At 41.0% G+C, this 26,164-nt stretch overlaps 1 protein-coding gene across 2 annotated transcripts in view; it reads left to right on the top strand.

The window, feature by feature from the left end:
* LOC135331865 (multifunctional protein CAD-like) overlaps positions 1-26,164 on the top strand; it is a 54,296-nt gene that overhangs the window by 663 nt on the left and 27,469 nt on the right. Inside the window, exons 3-15 of one of the 2 annotated variants that reach the window (XM_064527135.1) lie at positions 223-376; positions 11,686-11,828; positions 16,439-16,583; positions 16,665-16,839; positions 18,700-19,315; positions 19,369-19,602; positions 19,749-19,889; positions 20,696-20,776; positions 21,309-21,396; positions 21,798-21,898; positions 21,954-22,175; positions 22,348-22,497; positions 25,620-25,793. In XM_064527135.1, coding sequence (XP_064383205.1) covers positions 223-376; positions 11,686-11,828; positions 16,439-16,583; positions 16,665-16,839; positions 18,700-19,315; positions 19,369-19,602; positions 19,749-19,889; positions 20,696-20,776; positions 21,309-21,396; positions 21,798-21,898; positions 21,954-22,175; positions 22,348-22,497; positions 25,620-25,793 — 2,424 coding nt within the window. Of the gene's footprint in view, positions 1-222; positions 377-7,937; positions 9,015-11,685; positions 11,829-16,438; positions 16,584-16,664; positions 16,840-18,699; positions 19,316-19,368; positions 19,603-19,748; positions 19,890-20,695; positions 20,777-21,308; positions 21,397-21,797; positions 21,899-21,953; positions 22,176-22,347; positions 22,498-25,619; positions 25,794-26,164 lie in introns of those variants that run through there. The other variant, XM_064527136.1, reaches the window with a different exon arrangement.

Raw genomic sequence — 26,164 nt, 5'->3', positions numbered from 1 at the left:
GATGACAATTAGCCTTGTTCCGAGGCTCTCCTTTTTCTGTTCTTTGTCACAATCGTTCAATAAGATAAAATACGGTATTAATGGGAGGAATAAAGAAAGAATAGAGGTAAAGTTAAGAAAAAGGAGAGCCTGGTATGCAAAGTCGCGTGACAGCCTCATTTTACATAGACACATGCATTACTCTTCTTAGGTTAATTACCATTGTTACCTTGTTTGTGTCAGGACGATAAATTTGGAATTCCAAAAGCATTCGAATCAGGCTGCATCCACGCATCTGCTCTGATTGTTGGCGACTACACAGAGGATTTCAGTCATTGGGAAGCAGTCAGATCACTAGGACAGTGGATGAAGGAAGAGGGAATTCCAGGGATTTCAGGTGTGTGCCTCTCGTCATTTTTACCTGGCACAGCATGTGATGGTGTTTTTTATACATCCCTTACAGTAGCCCTCATATAAAAGTTCCCGTTTCGTACCGTTTAATTTGCGTACAACGGTTCGCGTAGAAACGGAATGAAAACGGAAGTCCAGCTCATTAAAATTGAATACGGTACGGAAATACCCGTTTTAATTCTGAAATAACGCTCGCACGTGTAGCTGCATGATTCGCTCCGTAGCTAGCTGGCTAGTGTTCTAAGAAATCAAGCTGGTGAACTGTTCTACTAAACAAAGAATCCTCATCCTTCACAGACAGCTACGGAGCAAGTACAGAATCCCTAAGAAGCAAGGTCAAGGCGAGCTAGATCTAGTTAGAATAATTACTGACATTCAGTTTGAACATTTATTAGCACTGTACATGAATTTGTTATTCTTCATTTGACATGATGTACAGGACATTGTATACGGAAGTGTTCAACAAAAGTAATAGTACAATCAGATCATAATATAATGTAGCTGTATCTAAGATTCCAGAGATCCGGTTGACTTGCTACTACCAACTTTCTCATCTTCTTCCAGCCTTGCATGTAAGTTCTGCAGTATTCCCAGTGCTATTTGTATGCCCCTGGATTACACTAGAGAAGTTAGTACATTTGTAGCTTGCTTATATAGTACGTACAGAATAAATAAAAATTATTATTGCTAACTCAGCAAATTCCATCCGTTTTTTTCTCTGTAGAACGGTGTACGTATTACGGTGCGTTTATGAATAATACGCTACCGTTTAGTTAGCATTTTCTGACTCCGTAAAAACGGAACATTGCATGCAACTGAAACGCAATGGGAACTTTAATATGAGGGCTACTGTAATTACGAGCGACTGGTTCCCTCAATTTATGGTTAAATGAAAGCACCGCGGATGCATGCTGATGCCTCGGTGGAGGTGTCAAAGCTAAAGCTACTAGCTATTATAGCAATAGCTCATTATAATTATCGTGATGAACATTTTTGCATAAAATTTGTTACATGGAATCACAGAGAAAGTCAAAGAGTAGGTAATGATCAACCATGGTTGTTAAAAATAATCAATGCCAAAAGTCCAAGTATAATGAATGGCTGCATCAGCAAAGCCTTGCAGCTCTCTTCTCACTTTTGCAGCTACCAATAGCGGCCGTGCAGAGCTAGGTAAAGTAGCAACACTCGGATCAAGTTTTTCTACGCACTCTTCTGAAAGGCTGCAATGGCATTCCAATGGCCAAGTAGGCAAAACTAGGCATAACTCGAGAACGAAGCATTATTTTGCAAATCCACGAATTATCATCCAAGAATACATTTACTTACACTTCAATCCTTGAGTAGCTGTAGCAGTCTACACAGACACACAAACACACTATCGTACCTCGCATGCGCACCGTGGCATAATTATACTTGTTGTACACTTATTGGTGACTACTTTTAGCAACTTAGCACATTTTTACTAAAACTGTTAGGAATTGCATATGCAATTGAAGTCTATTGTTTCCAATCCCTCTTACTGTTCTATCTATAGTTGTATAGTCACATCGCAACTGTTGAGCGAATACACAGAAACACACACACACACACACACACACACACACACACACACACACACACACACATTGCACACTGTTCTTGATCTTAATACTGATTGAATTTAGAAATGATCGACCAATATTGCTGCTCAAATTCAAAGTCCGTAAATATTAATGGCTTTTTCTGGGAGTGCAGCTTTGATAATAGACTCGTTCCCAGGCCTAATCAGTGGCGGATCCAGTGCAGGGCACAAGGGGCACGTGCCCCCCCCTTTCTGACCAGCTTGAATAAAACTTGCTCACGAAGTGGGTGTGGCTTAGAGCAGCAATCAATTATTGCAGCATGCAGACCATAGACTATCTATAGCTATGAGCAGACGATCTCTAGTTGTAGACTTTTGAAGCTGAAGAGCAAGATGATTCCATCCATTTCTGCTATCTCCTGCTACTATGTATGTCATACTGTCATCAATCAATCCATGATCAGAAAAGCTACACTGGCTGGGTTTTAAAAAAAAACTGTTGACCTTTTTTTTAGTAAAATTTTCTTCAAACTGCCCCCTTTTTCAAAATTCCTGGATCCGCCCCTGCTAATGGAATACTAGGTCGAAAGATAGGTCTGGAATCTGCATGCAAGAATGTACCGAGTTAGTCAGGGACCATAAGTGGGCTAGCAAGAATGTTACAAGAGAGTGGGAAATGATCGACCGTGTCGTTGCTAAAAAGAGTGCCGAAAGTCATAATTATTATGCCTCGGTGCGCATGCACAAGCGAGGTGCAGTAGAACTTCGCTAATTCGAATAGAGTCGGACCAGGCACACCTCATCCGAATACATGAAATTTCCGCATTAACGGATGTCATTAATAATTATTGATATCATTAACGAAGACAATTGTGTACATGTATTATGATATTACTGTGGCTAAAAGGGGGAAGCTGCTAGATACAATAGTCAGCTTTCTCTCCAATACAGTGAGACTCGTGAGCTCTCTTCGTTTTCTTTGCGGTGGCCATTGTATTAGCGAGGTATTGAGCAGTTTATTATTGCTGCTTCAGCTGAGCAAGTTAGAGTGTGCATGCACAGTAGTCTATTCTATTTTTTGTCTGGATTTGCAAGGTTTCGGACTAAAGGGGTCCGGATTAGCGAGGTTCTACTATATATATGGTAGTGTATGTCACTGTGTGTGTCTGTGTAGACTGCTACTGTAACAGCAGCTCAAGGATCAATGAAGTGTAAGTAATACGCTTCTAGTCACCTTTTCTTAGATTTTAATTCATGGATTTGCAAAAATAATAATGCTTAGTTTTCGAGTTATGCCTAGTTTTGCATACTTGGAATGCCATTGCAGCCTTTTCAGTAGAGTCCATAGAAAAAACTTGTCCATGGAGTGTTGCTACTCTACTTAGTAGTTATGCCTCGAGGCGTAGCCGCACGAGAGATACGGTAAAATTGACTGTGTGTGTGTCTGTTCCAGCTGTAACTGCTCAACGGTTGCAATGCAAGGAAAACTAACAGCTTCTATAGGCTTCTAGCCATGTTCTCTTGGATTTTGATTTGTGGATTAGCAAACTAAAGCTTCTTTCTTGAGTTATGGCTAGTTTGACTCACATTGAAGGCTGTTGCAGTCTCTTCAGAATCTTTCATAGCATTATCTGTTCGCACAAACTTTCTATTTAACTTATCAGTTAGCCTTGCACTAAAGCGCTAGCTTTTTGTTAGCTACAAGAGTCAGAAAGAGCTGCTAAAGAAGCTAGTAGCCGTTAGTGAACTTGCAGACGCACCCCTTATTCCTGAATGTAATGCGCATGCGCGCTCAATACCACGTGTAAGAGAAATCATTTTTAACCCCAGATCCTGCAATTTTCTTCTTTGTTGAGGTCCTGGTAAGCCACAAATCAACCTTTTCTGATTTCTGATAACTCTTTTAGACTGCTTGTTATACATGTGGATACTACTTTCTGTGATTGAATTCTGTCTTTAATACTTATCTCATAGACTACTGACTATGCCTTTGACAAAGGTTTACTCCCACTGTGTGGCTACAGGCCATTTAAGACGATCAGTATGCACTATTAACTGTGGACTCCCCCTTTCTTGTTCAAAGTACATTGCAAATTATTTACCTCGATAGCACTCCAATACTTTTGAGCGAAAGCAAAAACATGGCGAGAGGCATTAGCAAGCGTTACCTCTGTACTAGAACGCTAGCTATTGGTAGCTGCAAGAGTGAGAAGGTAGTTGCAAGGCTCTGCTGATGCAGCCATTAATTTTAGACTTGGACTTTTGGCATCGATTGTTAAACTACAACTATGGTCGATCATTACCCAGTCGTTGAGTTTCTCTGTGATTCTGGATTTTGCCTGCATGCAGCAAAATTTGTGCAAAATGTTCACCATGATAATAATGTATAAAAGCTATTGCTATAATAGCTAGTAGCTTTAGCTTTGGCACCTCCACCGAGGCATCAGCACCCGCGATGCTTTCATTAATGCTTGTAAGCCTCTGCAGCTCTTTTCTCACTCTCACAACTATTTACTATTGAGTTTTTTGGGTGCCTTTTCGCTTAGCAATGAAACTCAAGCAAATTTATTGGCTAAGAACCTTTCCACATTATTTTATTGTAAATACTTTAGTTCCAGAGATATTAGATGTTACACACATTTTTTTACATCACCCCCATTTTCACCTAAAATGATTTCCCACTACAAAAACTTTTAGGGGAATATTTTTAAATAATGTTGTAGCTTACCGTAGAAACTGGATTATTAGCGCGTACTCGACTACAGTAGAACCTCGCTAATCCGAATAGAGCAGGACCAGACCCCATCCGAATGCTAAAATTTCCGGATTAACAGATGTCATTAATTGATTATGAATATCATTAACGAAGACACTTTTGTACATGTATTATGATACAGAGGAGGTTGGTCACGATTGTTAATTAATCTTTTAATTTTCTTTGTAACCTCCAATTCCTACAGTCAAATGCACAGAAGCCGTTGAAAGAACTCCAACCCAATCCAACCCGCTGAGTCAGCACTTTTATCTTATTTTGCATTCTTGAGCGTTTATCTGTCTTGTATTACGTCTCCTGTTAGTCTAGTCTGGGGGCCAGACCTTTTCTCAAGAGGGGGGAGGGGGAAGAGAGAAAGAGGTCTGGAGACTCTTGCAGCACTTCCGTGTGCTCTTGGAATGTCAATAGGGAGGAGACTGTGATATTGGAGGTTATAAAGAAGGAGTATATGTAGCAATACTCTCATTTCATTGGCTGTATCCAAATTCCATTGGCTGTAATCCAAATTCCACAGAGGCAATACTCGCATTTCATTGGGTTAAAAATCACATGACATAGGATATGCGTTTCATTGGCTCTGGCCACATTCCGCTAGAGCACACGGAAATGCTGCAAGAGTCTCCAGACCTAATTCTAGCTCTCTTGATTTTGCCCCCGAGCTATTATGTCTGGCCCCCAGACTACTGTTAGTCTATGAGTTGTAGTGGTTTAAAACTATCTTTGCTACACCTGCTACATTGAGATAGGAGTCAAAGAAACAAGAAAAGTGCAGCAACAACTGGAAGTTTGTGACTAATCTTAGTTTCTAGCTCATTGCTCCGAGTGTGACTATGCTACTCACTTTCTAGTGTCACTGAGTATTGTTAGCATCATTTCCTACTAGTATAAAAGGCTATAATCGTTAGCAGCCTTTTGGCTTAGCTACGATAGCTACTTTCTCTGCAAGTTTCCACGGAATTGGAGGTTACAAAGAAAATTAACAATCGTGACCAACCTCCTCTAATTATGATATTACTGTGGCCAGAACGGAAGCTGCTAGCTAGAATAGTCTTTATCTCAACTTTCTCTCCAGACAGCGAGTCTTGTGAGCCCCTCCTCTTTTTCAGTTTGTCATTTTGTCCGGATTAAAGGGGTCCAAATTAGCGAGGTTCTACTGTATAAGCGTATCTTTATTTTAAGCGCATGCTCAACTGTAGGCTTTTTATACTTGAATTGAAGTGCTTGTATAGGATATACCACACCTAAGAGGAGGATATGCACCCATATATCCTCCGCTACCGTGGTTACTCCGAGGCGGAGCCGAGGGGTATGTAACCATGGTAGCGGAGGATATATAGGGTGCATATCCTCCGAGTAGGTGTGGCATATCTGACTTATACCACGTGACCGCAGCACTATAAAAGGACCTCCCCCTAGCAACAATTCAATCGCGATGCAGACTGCAAAAAAGAACAAGACTATGCCGGATTTTGCAGCCGTCAAAGAGCTAGTTGAGCAACATGTTGACTCCTACAGATGCTCAAGAGAGTCCTTGGTACAAGCGTTGACCATTCGACGTCCCTTACTGGAGTTGCAAGCTCTTCTTGGATAAAATGTATCTAAACCGCGCCCATGGACCCATGGAAGCTTAGCCGTCTTGTTGGAGAGCACCTTCCGTGTTTCTGCCGTCGCTTTGAGTGTTAGTACCGTCAAGCATGGCTCTTTTCTCTTTGCTTACTTTCTTGAACAAATGAAAAAACTAAAAAAACAACTTGAAAAACTGTGCATGCCTGGGGCTGTATGCTAATATTCTATATATCCTACAGCTGTTGACCAATGAGATCAATTTGTGGTGACGTAAGTGTGGTATAAATCTAATTATGCAAAGGTTATTAGTGATAGCTAATTTTCTTTATCTAGAGCTAGTTAGCTTGTACAGTGCATGTAGCTATATAGCTGGTGATATCCATCTGTCTGGGCATGCTGTCATCTTGTCTGATCATGCTGAGAGAATGTGAGACATGGATGAGACCCTTTTATTCCAAGTTCCTGATCAATATGAATGTCTTTATAATATGAATTTAAATGGTGTAAAAGAACTGTAAAATAGATCCAGTTAGGGTTTCCTGCTTGCCTTGCTTGCTCACATTTTAACCAGCTTGCGAGTCAGCTCTCATCACGGAAACATACGGTTGCTGGGTGGGGCTCGAAATATAAGCGCATAGAGCTCTGCTATTGACCCCAAAAGCGCATGCGCTACGGTATTCATTCACCTCACCTATACATTTAAGGTTTACGATGCAGTGTTTGCTGATGAATTATTCAGAAGTTTTATTTTTTGTGAGAAAGGAAGACATTGTTTCTATGTGTCTATACTGTTCCACTACTCTGTTACAGCGCTTGCTAACTAGGTGCCAACCATAAATATCGTGTGGTCATTGCCAATTAGTCGTCAAATATTAGACAAAGAAAGACTCTAACAAGAATTAGATCCCATTTGAGTGTATTTAGCAGTGAACTATGAGCTATAGTACCGGTACTATAGATTGCTCTGGGCTACAAACTACAACATTATACATTGTATTGTCATTTACAAGAAGATACACATAAAAATTATTGTAGCTATATGCTTTGTCTAGTAACATAATAACAGAACTAGAATGAAAGAGAGAAGCTCTAGTTTCTTGTTTTGACTTTATTCGAGAGTAGTATGAGCCGCTTGTTTCTTGGGCAGGGAGCTGTGCTTTTTTGTTGCAAGGCTGCATGGGGGAGGAGCTGGATGTAAGGAAGTGCTGAGATTCTCTTTGGCTTCTTCCTTTCGCTTTGTTCAAGAGTAGTATAGGAGACGCTTGTTTGCTGCAAATTCTAGCTTAGGTGTCTTCCTTTTGCTATGTGAGAGTAGTACGAGCCGCTTGTTTCTTGTGAAGTGTACTGGGCTTGTTTGCTGCAAACTGGGGGAGGAGCTGGATGTTTTGTTTTTTGGGTGGAGCTATAGGACTATAATTTGTCCATTAAACTGAGGTAGAGGAACAGGGTTGACTTGAATAGAGACCACAGATTTAGTAGAGACACAGAGATGCCAACTTCAAATATTAGTTTTCAAAAGAAATGATGCAGTTGCCATGGTACTGTTTATATAGGTTGACTGTTGCTATTTCTAGTATAGCCAATAGGTTTTGGGATCTAAATCAGTTAGAACATGTGCATTTGGTATCAATGGTTGTAGTGTCCCTCATCCCTCGAGCTTTGGGACATTATAACACATAGATACCTCATGCCCATGTTCTAACTATAACCTAAACAGTGACCTACAGCAGTTTATGATATTCCTTTTTTTTGCTTTATAAAATTTAATGCAGAGCATGGGGTGCATACCAACTAGCAGCCTAGAACTAATATTAAGGTAGCCCTAACACAAAAAGCAAAACAAAACAACGAAAAAGTACAGGACAGAAAGGGGCAGTGACATGGACAGTGACCTACAATAAAGTATGTAACACAACAGGTAAGCAAGCAGGCAATTAGTATAAGTACTTAAGTGAAACAGTCCCGCACATGATTTAAACTACTTGCGGAGACTGCACTACGTGGTAGGGAATTCCAGAGTAGAACAGCGTTTACAAAAAAAGATGACTGATAGGATAGTGTTTTTGCAAAGGGGATGAGTAGTGGTTGATGTGATGGTAATGACGAGTTCGGTTTCGGGTTGAGTGTGAATCTTGAGGACTGGAGTATTGATTCACCTCAGATAATTCTGCGGCACAAAGTACCTTTTTGCCGAGACCGTCTTGAGCTCAGAGGCCATGATAACCTAGCTAGCAGAGGAAGGTACCTATTGATCTGACCAGCGTTTGGAACAGAGTCTTGCTCCAAACTTCTGAACCGATTCCAGCTGATTTATAGCACTAGAAGATGAGGGATCCCACACACTGCTGCAGTAGTCCAAGAGTGGGAGCGCCAGCGATTTGTACAAAGAGGAAAGTGTGGACTGATTCGCTTGGTTGAAGTGCCTGCATAGAATGCCAAGTTTAGATTTTGCCTTAGCACAGGTGTTGGAAATGTGCCGATTCCATTTTAAGTATTTTGTGATGGTGACTCCAAGGTAGGACAAGGAGTCCACTTGTGTGATTGGACCTGAGTTCGTAGAGAGTGTGATGGATGGGGGCTGTCTCTTACAAGAGAGGAGAGTAGCAGTGTTGACCCAGTTTGTGATGGCATCGATGTCTCCTTGAAGATCCAAAACATCATATTCATTTCGAATGGGGCTGTACAGGGGTGTGTCGTCAGCATACAACAACAGCTGAGAGACAGGTGAGAGGGGAATTCTTGTAAGGGGATCAATGTATAGGCTAAACAGAAGGGGGCCTAAAATGGACCCCTGTGGTACTCCAGAAGTGACATTGGCGGTGGACGAAGAGTGACCATCTAGGATTACCTTCTGCTTCCTGTTTTTGAGGTAGCTAGTAAACCACATATGGATGCTTCCCCTGATGCCCACAGACCAGAGGGTTTTCAGGATGCCGTGGTGAGGGACTCTGTCGAAGGCTTTGCTCAGGTCGAAGAACACAGCAGTTACACTAGAACCATTGTCCAGTGAGCGGTGCCAATTTTGGGTAGCATGGAGGATTGCCTCCTGGGTAGAACTAGATAACGTGGCTCGAAAAGTTCTTGCTCCTATCTATCTACAAACTGAAAAAAAATACCATAGTTTACTAGCTAGTCGGCTGTTTTTCCACTGCTACACGAGCTAACTGTTAACTCGATGACTGTTCAAGAAATTGTTTCGAGCCGCCCTGCCCCTTTCCTCGTTTAAATAGATAATTGCCTTACTGGCAAAGAGCATGCAATATCTAGCATATAAAATGACGACTAGTGTATACAGTCAAGACACTTGATTTACTATAATACATAATTACTTCATGGGCAAACACTACATCGTAACCTTAAGTACAACTACGCACCCTATTGTGGTATTGTACTCTCCAAGGATGTAGGCACTGTAGCTTGTAATATCCATCTGGAAGGAGTCTCTTTTCATGCTGTTACCTTGTCTGATCATGCTGAGACATGACGAGTCCTTTTGTTCCAGTTTCTGGTCAATATGAATGTTTTGATAAAATGTTGTAAAATAAACCGTAACGTAATGGTATTAGGTATACGCACACGCATGATTAGCCTCGCGCAGAGTTGTATTTAAGTACCATTTTAGGAAAAGAAGGAGAGTAGACTTGCTAGAGAGTAATAGAGAATGAGATTTGGTATGAAATAGCAAATACATATACATTTTTGGTTAGAATCAGTCTCTCAAGAACTCTGCTATCTCTTTCCAAGAGTATAAGTGTCGTTGTTGCCTTTGTTCATGTGAGGCTCTTATATAGCTACAGCTAGTCTAAGCTCTTCCAGCTATATAGTACGTAGCTTTTATTCTCTGCATAATTATGCCAATAGTAGATCAGTTTGGAGATAATAGCGAATGTAGACGCACCCAATTCCGCATTCCTGAAGCGTGACATACATACATACATAGCGTATTTACTTGATTAAACGCCCGGGAGTTTATTTCATATCAAAGTCTGTAGAGGGGGCGTTTAAACGAGGTGGGCACTTATTCGAAACGGGTGTTTATTGTTATGTCTACTCCAGAGTCTACTCCAAACTCTTGCACAGCAGCAGTTATTATGCTCTTTTTGGCTGCTGCCACAGCTCTCAGCTTAAATCTTAAGTCATAGGAGTGGTGTTTCTCCCTCTGTATCAGTATCTCTCTCTCTGCTATCATAAATACCATCTATACTAAGCTGCATGCTTGCATCTGGTTCCACGTGCTAATTCAGCTCCACCCACAGTGCCATGCCCCTACATGGGCAATTATTTAAGCCTCTGTGTCAGTATCTCTCTCTCTCTGCTATCATAAATACTATCTATTATTCTAAGCTGCATGCTTGCATCTGGTTCCACGTGCTAATTCAGCTCCACCCACAGTGCCATGCATGCCCCTACATGGGCGTTTATTGACAAAGATAGAGCTTTTACCATGGGTGTTTAAACGAGATGGGCGTTTAATCAAGTAATATGGTACATACATGTTTTCTAATGGTGTATCCTGTGCGATAGAATCAGAAAACATGAGAGCGGTTTATGCAGTTTATCGAGCGTATTAAGAGGAAAGCAGTTTATTGTGTAATGCGCATGGTTAGCTATGGCAGTACTGTATGTATATATGCCTTGCATGGGGATGTACACCAGTATAGAGCTGAACAACCAACTTAGATAATACAAGGTTTTCTGAGATACGATGTAGTATTAGTTGCCTCGCACTAAGGTGCTCGGCAATGATATAGATCCACTTAGGGTTTCCTGCTTGATGATGTACTTCTGTATTTCTCTTCTTTTTCTGTGCACGCAAAACTTTTGATATAAATTATGACGCTTGGCCAACCTCCTCTGGCTACAACTGCTCAAGGATCAATGAAGTGCAAATAAGAGTTTCTGTAGGCTTTTATACTCTTTTCTTGGATTTTAGTTTGTGGATTTGCAAAATTATATTTGGTTCTCAAGTTATGTCTAACTGCAGCCTTTTCGAAAGAGTGCGTAGCAAAGTTTCTCCATGGAGTGTTGCTACTTTCCTTAGTAGTTAGCTCTGCACTAGAACGCTAGCTATTGGTAACTGCAAGAGTGAGAAGAGAGCTGCAAGGCTCTACTGTAGTGCAGCCATTAATTTTAGACTTTTGCACTTAGGCATCAATCCTTTTTAGCAACAATCATGGTCGATCATTTCCCACTCTTTGTGATTCTGCATGCACGCAGCAAAATTGCAAAATGTTCCTCATAATAATTATCATGATTTTTTTTATGTGTTTGTTCATTTTATAGTGAAGTGAATCCATTAGTGCCAAAAGTAAAATGTAACAGTGTGTAGTTGGATCAGTCTAAGAATTGTCTGAGTTGCGTGCCCTCTTCTCTTTATAAGCCCTTATAACTGCAGGAATTGACACGAGAGAGCTCACTAAGAAAATCCGTGAACATGGTACCATGTTAGGCAAGGTGGTGGTAGAAGGAGACTGTGCTGCCGACATGCCTTTCAAGGATCCTAACCTTCAGAACCTTGTAGCTGTGGTCTCTTGCAAGGTTTGAGCAGTAATAATTATAATGTGTAAGTGTAGTGTCAAGAATGTACAGTATTATTATGCCTCGAGGCGTAGCCGCACAAAGGATACGGTAAAGCTGACTGTGTGTGTGTGTCTGTCTATGTGTCTGTTCCAGCTGTAACTGCTCAACGGTTGCAATGCGACGAAAAATAACAGCTTCTATAGGCTTCTAGCCTCTCTAGGGTTTTGATTCGTGGATTAGGAAACTAAAGCTTCTTTCCAACAATGCAGTTTGCAGGTAGTGATCACATGAGCGTTGGATGTAGTAAATAATGACAAGATGATTTGTGATGTCACAAGTAGGGTATATCATTGCTTATGTCAGCAAAAACACAGTTTTTGCTCTAGCAAAGAAGAGACTAGCTTAACTCCTGTAAATTAGTACCGATGAAAAGTATACTATTGTAGGACATGCTCATCAAAAATCAGACCCCTTAACTAGTATGAACCCGAACATATTTACCACCACAAAACAACAAAAAGCAGTATTTCTCAGAACCTACTAGTAGCCCAGACTTACGGTGAGGCTCAAACATTAAGCAACATACTCAAGTTCATTCATACAACAAAATTTCAGATCTTAACTCAAACAAATAGGCTAGTTCTATATTCCTAACAGATTTCGGTAGGTACACATCTTCTGGCAGCCATTTTGTAGTGATGATGCAATCTGATGTAACAGGTGGTGGTCCCAGGTAAGCGCCAATAGTTGAACTTTCAGTACCTGTATTCATAACACCTTTACTTTAGAAAATATTCACAAAAATGTAAAAAAATCCAATCTTTGGTTGTTGCACTGTACTATGGAATTCATGAATTCACTAAAATTCCACTCAAAACATACCGTATAGCGCAAAATTTTCGAGGGGCTTAATTTTCGCAGATTTCGTGGGTTAGAATTCTACACAAAAATTAAGTCCACAAAAAGTGTTCTTTAATTAGAATTACCTGCTATCATGCAAAGATTTAAAGGCGTGGCTTCCGGTAAGCAGTTATTCCGCGAACATTGTGCAACGAAATGGTTTTTAGAGGCCAATCCACGAAATATAAGTGCCTCGAAAATTTCGCGCTATACGGTATGTCTTTTAAGACCAATCAAAGAGTTTGACGACAAGTTAGTTATTGCAGGCGCCCTCATGCAGCCCTGAGGGCATTGTGTTGCTCCAGTGCATCTAGTAGGTTTATATTACGTAGCTTAGCATGGCACCTCCACCGAGGCATCAGAACCCTCAGTACTTTCATTTTTCTATGTGTCATACAGCCAATGAGATCCAATTAGTGGTGACGTAAGTGTGGTATAATTATAGTTCCCTAGGAATTATGAAGTTATGACTTACAATTCCTTTCTAAACACACTCAAGTGGGGTGTAAATGTGATAGAAAATACCTCTGCACAACATGTCTTGGGGTACAACATTGTCTAGCTCATATAGATACTCACAAACCTTGCCTCAAGGCTTGACTATATACAGTTTATTTTGCTTGAAAACGGGATACTAAATAAGTTGTAGGAACCTTATATGCTTGATCAGAGGCCACGGCAACTAAATGTTTCAATTCGCTTGCAGATGAGGCTACAATTCGATAGAGGCCATGGTTCAAGACAGGTTAGCCCCAGCTAATTCAACAACCTAAAGTTTGTCATTAAAAATTCTTTTACGCATAAACTCGAACTCTGCCATGAGAAAGTCTTTGTTGAAGCACTAACAAGCTGTTACATGTAGCGTAGCTAGCTGTTAGTATTAATATGGCTGCCACGTGCAGAAAAGGTAGAGTGAAAGTTCACTGAGGCTACTATTTGAGAGCAGCTACTAAATGTTTCATTTACTAGCAAAGGAGGCTACTATTTGAGAGCGGCCTCTGATTAAGCGTAATTATACGGTATACTAAGTCCTATAGTATGCCTCTGAGGCAATTTTCTCATGTAGATCTTATCAACTAAATTCTAGTATAGTTAGCTCTGTAACGCTAGCTGGGATCGCTGATCCATAAGTTAGTACCATCCTTTCACTACATGATAGCTAAATTTTAGAGAAAAGGACTGAGGGATCGCTACTGTTTTGGCTGCTTGAAGATCCACACTTTTCAAGCACAAATCCTTGTCTAAATCTCTGCGGTTAAACGTGGATTGTTAATTACTGAGGCACACGTGATGCGTGTACTACCTCGTGTGTGCCCTCGGGGAATACATAGAACTGCCCTCGGTAGTACAAATCCAATGCACCCTTGATATCCATGGTACAACTAATACTTGTACCCTAACCTTATAAGTGGTGGTTAAACGTTTGTTGTTTGCTATTAGCTCTGTTCTACTGGCTACGAAACTAAGGAAAACGAGGGAAAATCATAAAAATAGAGTCATTTGGACCAGAAAATGGATACAAAATTAATTCTTGGACTTTATATTGTAAAAGCAGGGTCTCTCTTCAAACACATTGATCAGTTCACTAACCTCTGCCACTCACAAATGGCCATTTCGACACGTGTTCAGATAATTATGACAGCATGGGTAATGTGGTTTTGTATGACAAATGCTAAATCTTTAGTAAATCCTCTGATCTTTCAGACAATCTCTTACCTGAAGTTGCAAACAATAGATTGTAGGCAATTTGACGAGGCAATTCATTACTTGAAAGTTGCCTGGTGTACCGTAGAAACTGGATTATTAGCACTTACTCGACTATAAGGGTATCTTTATTTTAAGCGCATGCTCAACTGCAGGCTTTTTATACTCGCAATTGAAGCGCTTTTTCAATTATGCGAAGGTTATTAGTGAAATTTTAGAAATTGATTCAGCTAATTTTGTTTATCTATGAGCTAGTTAGCTTGTACAGTGCATGATAGCTATATAGCTGGTGATATCCATCTGTAAGGACTCTATGGGCATGCTGTTGTTACCTTGTCTGATCATGCTGAGAGAATGTGAGACGTTGAGGTCTTTTTATTCCAAGTTCCTCGTCAATATGAATGTTTTTAGAATTTAAATGATGTAAATGAACTGTAAAATGAACTGTAACATAACAGTATGATATAGATCCAGTTAGGGTTGCCTGCTTGCCTTGCTTGCTCACTTTCTAGCCAGCTTGCGAGTCAGCTCTCATCCCAGAGACATCCGGTTGCTGGGTGGGGCTCGAAATGACTGCATTATAGGCGCGTTCTCAAATATAAGCGTATAGAGCTCTGCTATTGACCCTAAAAGCGCATGCGCTAATAATCCAGTTTCTACGGTATGGTGGCCTTTACAGACAAGGAATGCCAGGGTCAAAGTCATTAATTAAAACACCACACCTTATGTTTTACTTGTAAAACTGAGTTCACCCTCGCGCCCCTGGGTTTATACACCACCACTAGCTTGATCCAACAGAAATCGGTGGAGCTATCGCGCCCCAGAAAAACCAGCTTGAGAGAAGAGATCCACTTTTGACCTTCGAAACCACAATAATTATATGGGGTAACTCAGTGTGTGTGTGCGTGTGTGTTAGCAGACTGGAAAATTAGCCATCTGTTTTGGTATAAATGTTGATGTGCTGGTTTGTTGCACCGGATAGACCTAGGTATATAATTTATTCCAAGCAGGCAAATAAACGGGTGCATGGAAAAGAAGGAAACAGAAGGCAAAAACGGAAGTATCTCAGCTGTCTAAAGTTAACGACCATTAACATTCTGTGTTTTTTTACCTGAATTAAAATGAACATGAAAGTTGAGAGCAGAGTTGTAAAGGGTGCTGTGTGGAAGCCTATCTAGTAGCAACTAGGTAAGGTAGCTTGAGACAAGGGGGTGCTCTAGAGCAACCAGAGCATGCTTTGAACCTGTTTGAATATGAAAGTTGGCCCTGAAAAGCAGGTAGGAGGCATCTTTTCTAGAATCTGAAAACTAAATACATCCAGCTTTCAGAAATAATTATAACAGATGATGTCAGCAAGGTTGTAATTATGTTGGAGAAGTAAAACCCTTGCAAAACATCGACTGAAATAAAACTGCAATAGCTAAACCTTACACATGTATTAAAACCATCTGAACAGTACTGGGGGTCTTGGACTTGTCCTCTATAGACTGTTCATTTGCTTTCATGTTCATTTCATTCACTCTCATGTTTATATTCTTTGATTTTATGTTCAATTTTGGTAATTAAACTGATTAAGTAAACATAAAAGCATAAATAAACTGATGAGAGTGAATGAAGTGAACATGAAGCACCCTCTTGTCTCAAGCTACCTACCTAGGTGTCGTAATAGCTAGATGAATATAGGCTTCCCCACAGCATCCCTTTACAAAAACATCTTTCTTCAACTCTGCTCTCAACTTTCATGTTCATCAGTTTATTCATGTCAAAAAATACTGAATGGTAATGGTCGTTAACTTTAGACAGCTGAGATGTTTCCGTTTTTCGTTTCCTTAAATCTATGCACCCCAAATAAATGACCAAAATAACAGAAGCTTTTGTTACTATATGCAGCAAAGGTCAAGAATCCAGGACAAGAATGTTTAATTTTCCGTTAATCTTTTACTATGGACCCTAGTGTTCCTCCTCTTTTATATTATTTATCCTTATATTCAAATTAATTTATTCTGATCACTGTTCGTGTACAGGAACCCAAAGTCTATAATCCTTCAGGGAGTGTACGGATCTTAGCTGTTGATTGTGGGATTAAGAACAACCAGATTAGATGTCTGGTCAACAGGGGAGCATCTGTGAGAGTGGTGCCTTGGGATTATGACTTTAACCAAGACAAAGGTCAGCAATTGATAAGTGTATCTGCATGCAAAACTATAGTTCTGGCAGTAGTGCATCAATTTATTGGTATTATTGTTGTAGAATTTGATGGTTTGTTCCTGAGCAATGGGCCTGGTGATCCCAACCTCTGCTCCAAAACTGTGACTCACTTACGGACATTCCTAGACTCGAAAAATGATAATCGCCCTGTGTTTGGAATCTGTCTTGGTCATCAGCTAATTTCTCTTTCGATTAAAGCGAAGACCTTCAAAATGAAGTCAGTGTAGTATGTGTGTTTGTAAAGTAGTTTTTTCGTATCAACTAGCTGAAAGTACATGTATAATTATAGGTATAACAGTTTAATGAAAGCACCGTGGGTGCTGATATCTCGGTGAATGTGTCAAAGCTAAAGCTACTAGCTATTATAGCTTTTATACACACATTATCAGGGGCGTAGCCAGGGGGGTGCTAGGGGTGCTCGGGCACCCCCAACCAGCCTGAGTCAAGTATACAAATCACAGAGAAATGTATCCAGCTGAGCACCCTTTCTCTTCCAGATCTTACAGCAGTTAGGCTGTTAGCTAGCTAGTATAGGCAAGGAAAACGATTCAGTTTAACTGTGAGCTATTCTGGCATAAAAATATATATCTTTTGTGATTGTGGCCAGCTTCTCTATGCAAATAAAGGTTCAGCCACGCCCGACTTGGCAGATAAGTTAATTATGATCTCATTAATAAGAGGTGTGGCTTCCGGTCAAACCAAATTTCGGCGCAGAGAAAGTACAACATAGGTTGACCTTTTGCTAATGACCCGTATTGCATTCCTGCAGCATGACAGGATGTAACGCCCACATTTACCTAAAGGAGGTGCAGCCTCGCGTCAAACACTTATAGTAGATTTCAATGATACTAAGATTGATACTAGCAGAAGATGCATCTTGGAGAGACTCCAAAAGAGACAAACACAAAGAACAGTAAAATAAATAGCGCTGACGGTGCATAAAATACCTGCTGAGTCAACACAAAATCTTGTGGGCGTGAAATCCTGTCATGCTGCATGAATGCAATACGGGAGTAACTCATTAGTAAAAGGTCAACCTATGTCGTACCTCCACCTCCTTTGATTTCGGCGCTTGGTGCCCTCTTTCGTCTATAATAGCACCCCTTTCTCCAAAATCCTGGCTACGCCCCTGATTATGATGAACATTTTTGCATAAAATTAATTTTGCTGCATGCAGGCGGAATCCAGAATCGCAGAGAAACTCAAAGAGTGGGTAATGATCGACCATGATTGTTGTTAAAAAAACAAAACAATCTATAACAAAAGTCTAAGTCTAAGATGAATGGCTGCATCAGCAGAGCCTTGCAGCTCTCTTTTCACTCTTGCATACCAATAGCTAGCGTTCTAGTGCAGAGCTAACTACTAAGTAGAGTAGCAACACTCTATGGGCAAGTTTTTCTACGCACTCTTCTGAAAAGACTGCAATGGCATTCCAAGTAAGCAAAACTAGCATAACATTGTGATGGTCAAACGATGATATAATTATACTGGTTAGATTGAATTCCCATCTGATTAATTGTGATTACCACTGGCACCAGAACTGAGGGAATTGAGTTATTGCACTTAGCTCAACACAAAATAGACTTTAGCCGTCCTCTGATGTTATCTTGTTCCTTGTTATACCTCAGTGCGCATGCGCAAACGAGGTATACGGTAGTATGTGTGCTTCTAGTCATGTTATCTTGGATTTTAATTCGTGGATTTGCAAAATAATGCTTAGTTATGCTCAATCGTTCCATGCAACATCTTTAAGTAAGCAGAATCCTATCAAGAAACTTGTGTCCAATCAATCAACGTATCAACAAAGGGTATAATTATATTCATCTAAGGCCATAACTTGCAAAAATGTTTCGCCACACACAGTCTAGTTAGAATGACACATGGTGCTTATTTTGGGATTACGAGTATTTAAAGATGATTGTAACCAACGAGGGACTGAGTTTACAATGCTTTTGTATGCATTAAGTGTTGAATTTGTGTGCAGGCATTTTTTTGTGGACTTAGTCCATTGACTTGAAACCACTATGTAGCAGAATTTTTACTTGAAATAATTGATAATTTAATTGTATCGATCCAGGTATGGTAACCGCGGTCACAATCAGCCCTGTATACATGACGAGAGTCAACGTTGTTTCATTACCACCCAAAACCATGGTTTTGCTGTTGATCCGACCACCCTTCCCTCTGATTGGTCTGTTTTGTTTACGAATAAAAACGATCAGACAAATGAAGGCATTATCCATAATACCCGACCCATTTTCTCAGTGCAGTTCCACCCCGAGCACATGGGTGGTCCTAAAGACCTTGAAGTCTTGTTTAGTGTATTCATTGACACCTGCTCCGAGTACAAGTCTGGTGTAGAGCTGCTGGGTGTACTGCGCTCCAAGCTCACATCGTCAATTGTGAATGTTGCCACTAGGTCAAAAGGTCTCAGTGTTAGTGTTGATCATGAGCCACACACAGTTGCAGGAAAATGCAAAGATAAGCGAAAAGTCCTTATTCTTGGATCTGGAGGGCTTTCAATAGGACAAGCGGGAGAATTTGATTATTCTGGTTCTCAGGCCATCAAGGCTCTCAAGGAGGAAGGCTTGCAAACTGTGCTCATCAACCCAAACATTGCCACTGTGCAAACATCCAAAGGAATGGCTGATAAAACTTACTTCTTGCCCATCACCCCTGAGTATGTAACCCAGGTAAGGATTTCTTTATCAGTCAATGGTACTAATATCACTCTCACTCCAAATAGGTTATTGCAAATGAGCGCCCGGATGGTATCCTCTTGTCGTTTGGTGGCCAGACTGCTCTCAATTGTGGCGTTGACTTGACCGAGAGAGGCACCCTGGACAAGTACAATGTGGAGGTTTTGGGAACGCCAGTAACCTCCATTGTGATGACTGAAGACAGGCAAAAGTTTGCATCAGAGTTGGCCACCATATCAGAGCCAGTTGCTCCCAGTCTTGCTGCTTACTCTGTCACAGAGGTGAACATTTATTATTCATCTGTGTGCATGGTGCATGTGCATGTGAGCATCGTAATAACTGTATTTCCTTCAAAAAAACTTTTCAAGGAACACACTGTGGTGATTCTTTGTCAATCGTTATTAGAATCCCCGTGTATTCTGTGCAGGCACTCGAGGCTGCCGAGTCTATTGGCTACCCAGTTCTTGTGCGGTCAGCATTCACCCTTGGTGGGTTGGGGTCAGGGTTTGCCGCTAACCCTGAAGAGATGGAAGCTCTTGCATTCACTGCCTTCTCTCACTCTAAACAGGTCTGTCACCCTTAATGTGGCCATGAATGTACCGTAGTTAACCATCGAACTGCCCACCTGTTTTGATAGCTATAAAAAACAAGGGGTGGGCGGATATTTGATTATGTGGCTACTGACAAAAAAGTTGTGCTGTGACAACAACACAGCTCCATCGTTTGGAAGTAGACCATGTGTTCAAAGGAAACAGTCTCATCTTAAACACAGCTTGATGTCTGTTCTACGATAGATCTAACAACCCTTGTATAGGTCTATAACTTGGGCATATAAAGAGAAGAGGGCATGCAACTCACAATGTATACTGTGCATGCGTCATATTATAGATAATTCAGCAGGATATGCTATATTTAGCCAACCACCCACCAGGGAATAGAGTAAAAACAAGGCTAGTCTAGAGTATAAAGTGCACGTGCAATGCTATTTTTAGTACCATAGATTGTAGTTGCATGCCCTTCTTCTCTTCATATGCCCTTGGTATATAACTTTTACAAGTCTTGTTTTTTTGGCACATTATGAGCACAGTTAAGATCTTGCATCATGTTGACCGTTACCCAATTATACGCATACGCAATAGTCGGCGCTTCTATGATTGCGATTAGGCTTCGACAGGGCTTTCAGGCAAAAGTAGGGGATAGGATATGGGCGGTTTGATGGTTAACTATGGTATATAAATTCAATCCATAAAACCTTAAAACTATCTTTTGAACTTCTTAATTGCCTCCAATTTGTAAAAATGATTATTTTGACCTTGTATGGAAAATATCGAGTCCATGCTACACATTGATGATCTCATTTTGAAATGCTCACAGGTGCTAGTTGATAAAAGCGTCAAGGGCTGGAAGGAGATTGAGTATGAGGTGGTCAGGGATAGCTATGATAACTGTATTACTGTGAGTTCTCGTTTAGTTACGTATGTACTTGCATGTACACCTATAAAATAAAAATAAAACATATCATAACTAGAGCACATAACTAGAGCACTAAAGTGCAAACCCTCGGCTGGTGGCATGATTATAAAGAAACCAGAGGGAGCGATAAATGCAGTGCATGTAGCTAAGATAAAGTATGTATCACTATGATGACTGAGCTGTCCAGCACAGCAACTCGGGAACAATAGAAACTAAACCACATTGAACGCATGCTGAAGCATTTGAGTAGTGCATGGTACACATGCACTGTGGACTATCATCACAGTGAAGAAGAGCCTTGAGTCTTAGAGAAGTATGATCCTGGTGCTAGGATCCGGAGTCAGCAAAGAAGCCTCCCGAGACAACAAGCCAGTCGCTTTCTACTTTAGTGACCCTTTTCCATTGTTCCTGGTACGGGATCACTTCAGCTATAAATACGTAATAATTACGCGCAATTGTTATCCGAATGTGTTTTATATGCATTGGTAGCAGGTATTAATGCTGTTGTATTCAGGTTTGCAACATGGAGAATGTGGACCCACTGGGCATTCACACAGGGGAGTCCATAGTGGTGGCCCCATCACAGACACTCACTAACAAAGGTACAAAGCTATGCCATACATCATTATATTGCATCTGCATCATGCGTAGTATTGTAGCTTATGTATCTGTTACAGTTACGCAATGGTTACATATATTTATAATGGATGCAAAGGTGGAATGTACATGTGTAGCCACGGTATGTGCAGGGTTTCATCTAGGATTAAATTGGGAGGGGGGAGGGTTTGGGTGCACATAAACATGCCGCAAAATGTTTGACCACACACCCTATTACATCACCCCTGCCCCCTCCATTAGATGAAACTGATGTGGTTTAGAAGCAGAGTGCCACTTTCTTGATATAATTATTATTTGGTTTGGAGATACAGTTATAGCAATTGTATTGTGCGTTCCAAAAGTGAAGAAATATGTATCAGATCGAGTCTTCATTTTCTCACAACAGAGTACAACCTCCTTCGTTCCGTCGCTATCAAGACGGTGCGCCATCTTGGAGTCGTGGGGGAGTGCAACATCCAGTATGCTCTGAACCCTGACTCAAATGAGGTGTGCCTGTGTGTCTGATCAGGCTATTGTTTACTTTTGTATTGTTTCCGCACAGTACTACATCATTGAGGTGAATGCTCGGTTGTCTCGAAGCTCTGCTCTAGCGTCGAAGGCAACTGGGTACCCTTTGGCTTATGTCGCTGCCAAACTAGCTCTAGGTATCTCCCTACCTGACCTCAAAAACTCCGTCACCCAGGCAACCACTGCTTGCTTTGAACCTAGTCTGGACTATGTCGTAGTAAAAATACCAAGATGGGACTTGTCGAAGTTTGCAAGGGTAGGTCATCTTGAACACTGTTGTGGATATATCACGGCTAGACTTCACTAGCTATGAAGTGTATTTGTGCAGTATACAGTGTACAGTGTATATTCACATTTGTATGTGAGTAACTATAAATTATTGTCGCAATTACAGTGGGTGCAAATGAACATTCATTAATTCCCTGTAGGTGAGCACCAAGATAGGTAGCTCAATGAAGAGTGTAGGTGAGGTGATGGCTGTTGGTAGAAAGTTTGAGGAGGCCCTACAGAAGGCACTCAGAATGGTGGACGAGTCTGCAAATGGGTTTGACCCTTTCCTCATGAAACCTACAGAAGAGGTACACTTTACGGTCTTGTTATGCCACGAGGCGCAGCAGTACGAGGAATACGATAAAGCTGGCTGTGTGTGTCATTGCATGTATTCCAGCTGTAATGCGACAAAAAGTAGCAGCTCCTATAGGCTGATTTTGATTCGTGGATTTGCAAACTATCTCTAGTTATAATTATGTGTTAGTGTACATAATTATTATGATTTTCAAGGATTATCACACAAGTGTGTAGAGATCTGGTATTTCCTGCCCAAAGAAAGGGGTGGATCTGCAAATAGGTCAGAGTTCATAATGGTTGCTCCTTCTGGCAGTGTACAACTTTGCTGACTCTTGTAGCTAACAAACAGCTAGCGCTTCAAGTGCAAGGCTAGCTCATAAATTGAACAGAAATTTTGTGCGAACAGAGTTGTCACTAGTTTTGTGTGCATGGCTGTAATATTTACGGCTGCTGCACATGCTCAAGCATTTGTCTCCTTTGAATGTGCACATTAGTATACCCAGGAGCACATGAGAAGCGGATCGTCCTGCTATATGTTACAAACAGGAGCACATGAGGGGATGGAGCGTCATAGTATTGCAGATTCACTATCGTCTATACCACATGTATTGCAGATTCACTATCGTCTATACCACATTTCCTTGTTTTGTAATGTCCTAAGTGCTCTGCATATGTGGCTGATAACCCCTTTGATATAATAATAGTAAATATCATTAAGTATACAACTAGAGCACTGTTAACCCTCCGCTTACATTAATAATAGTTGTATAGCAACCAGTTATACAATTACAGGAGCTATAATTCTAGCTTTCTACTTTAGTGACCCTGTTCTTGGTACGGGATCTTCTTGGTACGGGATCACTTCAGCTGTAAGTACGTATATACCTCAAATAAAGGCAGTGTGTATAGCTTAGCTAACCATGCAGCCAACGTGTAAGTTCAAGCTTTTAACTTTATTCGACAACGAAGCTTAGACTCATATGTTACAAATAAACAAACAAACCAACAGACTACTATACCCGTCGCCGCCCATGCGCCTCGGGTAATGATTAATGTCAGCAGCACTTCTACATAATATATGTCATGATTTGTACATGCTAGACGATACAAAATCTGTGTAGTAAGACGCTCCATCCCCTCATGCTCCTGGTACAAATGAAAGCACCGCGGGTGCTGATGCCTCGGTGGAGGTGCCAAAGTTACATAACATAAAGCTTTTATACACACATTATTATCATGATGAACATTGCATTAATTAATTTTGCTGCGCATATCAACGAGTGGGTAATGATCGACCATGATTGTTGTTAAAAACGATCGATGCCAAAAGTTTAAGTCTAAAACTAAGGCTGCATTAGCAGAACCTAAACAGGCATCGCCGCCCTCCCTGAAGGAGAACGGGAACCAAACTTATCTACAGTTTTGTTCTGGCCTGTTACGCAATAGCATTATGAATCTCATTATTACCCAAGGCCGTGGCCGCAGCCAGTGGGTATAGTAGTTGTCTTGTTTGTTTGTCAGTTTGTGACACATGAGTCTGTTTACCTGGATTCCATAGCACTGCGTTTACAGTATGGATAGCCTTCACACAACAAATTTATAGTTTTTACAGTGGCAGATTTTGATGTTAAAGGTTCGTTGTCGAATAAAAGCTAAGAAGCTTGAACTTAGACGTTCGCTAGATAGTTATACACCCGGCCTTTATTCAAGGTAGGTCCTTACGTATTTTCAGCTGAAGTGATCCCGTACCTGGAACAATGGAACAGGGTCACTGAAGTAGAAAGCTAGAATTATGATTGTTGGTGCTTTTTTGCTTATCCTGATCCTACCACAGGAGCCATATTTCTAAGACTCCAGGCTTCTTTATCTAGCGTGTGCAAAATTCACACGTGGTAAAGTTAAGTGGTGTGATCAATCCACTTGAAATACTGCAATCCAGGGGTGTGTAGCCATGGGGTGGGCTCATGGTGCTCAAGCACCCCCTTTCTATCTTAAGTAGGCTGAGATTGTACACAAAGTGTACCTGGTTATCTGAGCACCCCCTTCTCTTCCAGATCTTGCTGCAGTTTAGCTAGCTAGTAGGCAAGCAAAACGATTTAGTCTTTAAACTGTGAGCTATTCTGGCTTAAATCTATACATTAGTTCTCTTTTGTAGCTAAACAGGCTTCTCTGTGCAAATAGAAGATTGGACCACGCCCAACTAGGCAGATAAGTTAGTTATGACGTCATTAATAAAAGGTGTGGCTTCCGGTCTACCAATTTTCAGCGCTGTGCGGCAAAAAATTGGGCACTTTGCGCCCTCTTTCATCTATGATAGCACCACCTTCATAAAATCCTGGCTACACCCCTGCAATCTGATTGGAGCTGGTGGAATTCCACCGGCAGAACAAAACTGTAGATAAGCTTGGGTTTCGTTCTCCTTTCGTACAACAGTCGAGGGCGGCGACGCCAACTCTCTTCTCACTCTTGCAACTACCAATAGCTAGCGTTCTAGTGCAGAGCTAACTACTAAGTAGAGTAGCAACACTCGGTGAACAAGTTTTGCTACGCACTTTTAAAAAGGCTGCAATGGCATTCCAAGTATGCAAAACTAGGCAGCATAACTCGAGAACGAAGCATTATTTTGCAAATCCACGAATTAAAACATGACTAGAAGCCTATAGAAACTCTTACTTGCACTTCATTGATCCTTGAGCATCAGCAGTCTACACACACAGACACACAAACGTATACTTTGCTTGCGCATGCGCACCGATGCATAATTATGCCATAAATTATGTCAAACTGCTAAATGCTGCTAACATTGTTTATTGTACAAAATTAATGAATTCACTATTATTAGATCAACTGCCACACGTGTACCGGAGGAGATCCGACATGCGTGCACGAATAAGTGCATTGTGGCCTGGATGTTATCATGTGACCGCAATGACATCAATGCACTAAACTTGTAGTGATTTGTGCACGCAAGTCGGACCTCCTCTGCACGTGTACAGAGCACTTAGCACATTACAAACAAGTAAATGTGGTTAGGCTGTAATAGTGAATCCGCAATACTATGCCTATAAGATGCTCCATCTCCTCCTGTGCTCCTGGTATACCGCGTACAAATTATGCACATTTTTATATATAGGACTTGACCAACCCAACTGACAAGCGGATCTTTGCTGTGGCTGCCGCTCTCTATCAATCTGATTCGTACTCGATCGAGAAGTTGGCCTCCCTCACAAGAATTGACCCTTGGTTTCTTTCGAAGATGAAGAATATCATTGCCATGGTTAAAACACTGGAGGCAACTGACTACAAGGTACCGTATTTACTTGATTAAACGCTCATGGTAAAAACTCTGTCTTTGTCAATAAACCCCCATCTTAAATAATCGCCCATGTATGAGGCGTGGCACTGTGGGTGGACTGATAGCACTTGGAACCAGTTGCAAGCATGGCAGCATAGAATAATAGATACTGTTTATGATGGCAAAGAGAAGAGATACTGACAGAGAGGGAGAAACACCACTCCTACGACTTAAGATTTAAGCCGAGAGCTGTGGAAGCAGCCAAGAATAGCATAATAACTGCTGCTTGTGCATGAGTTTAAAGTGAACATAACAATACACCCGTTTCGAATAAGCGCCCATCTCGTTTAAACGCCCCTCTACAGATGTTGCTAGGAGATAAA

The sequence above is a fragment of the Halichondria panicea genome, chromosome 2 (genome assembly GCF_963675165.1).
Source record: "Halichondria panicea chromosome 2, odHalPani1.1, whole genome shotgun sequence".
Lineage (NCBI taxonomy): Eukaryota > Metazoa > Porifera > Demospongiae > Suberitida > Halichondriidae > Halichondria > Halichondria panicea.
This window is presented reverse-complemented; position numbering and strand designations above follow the sequence as displayed.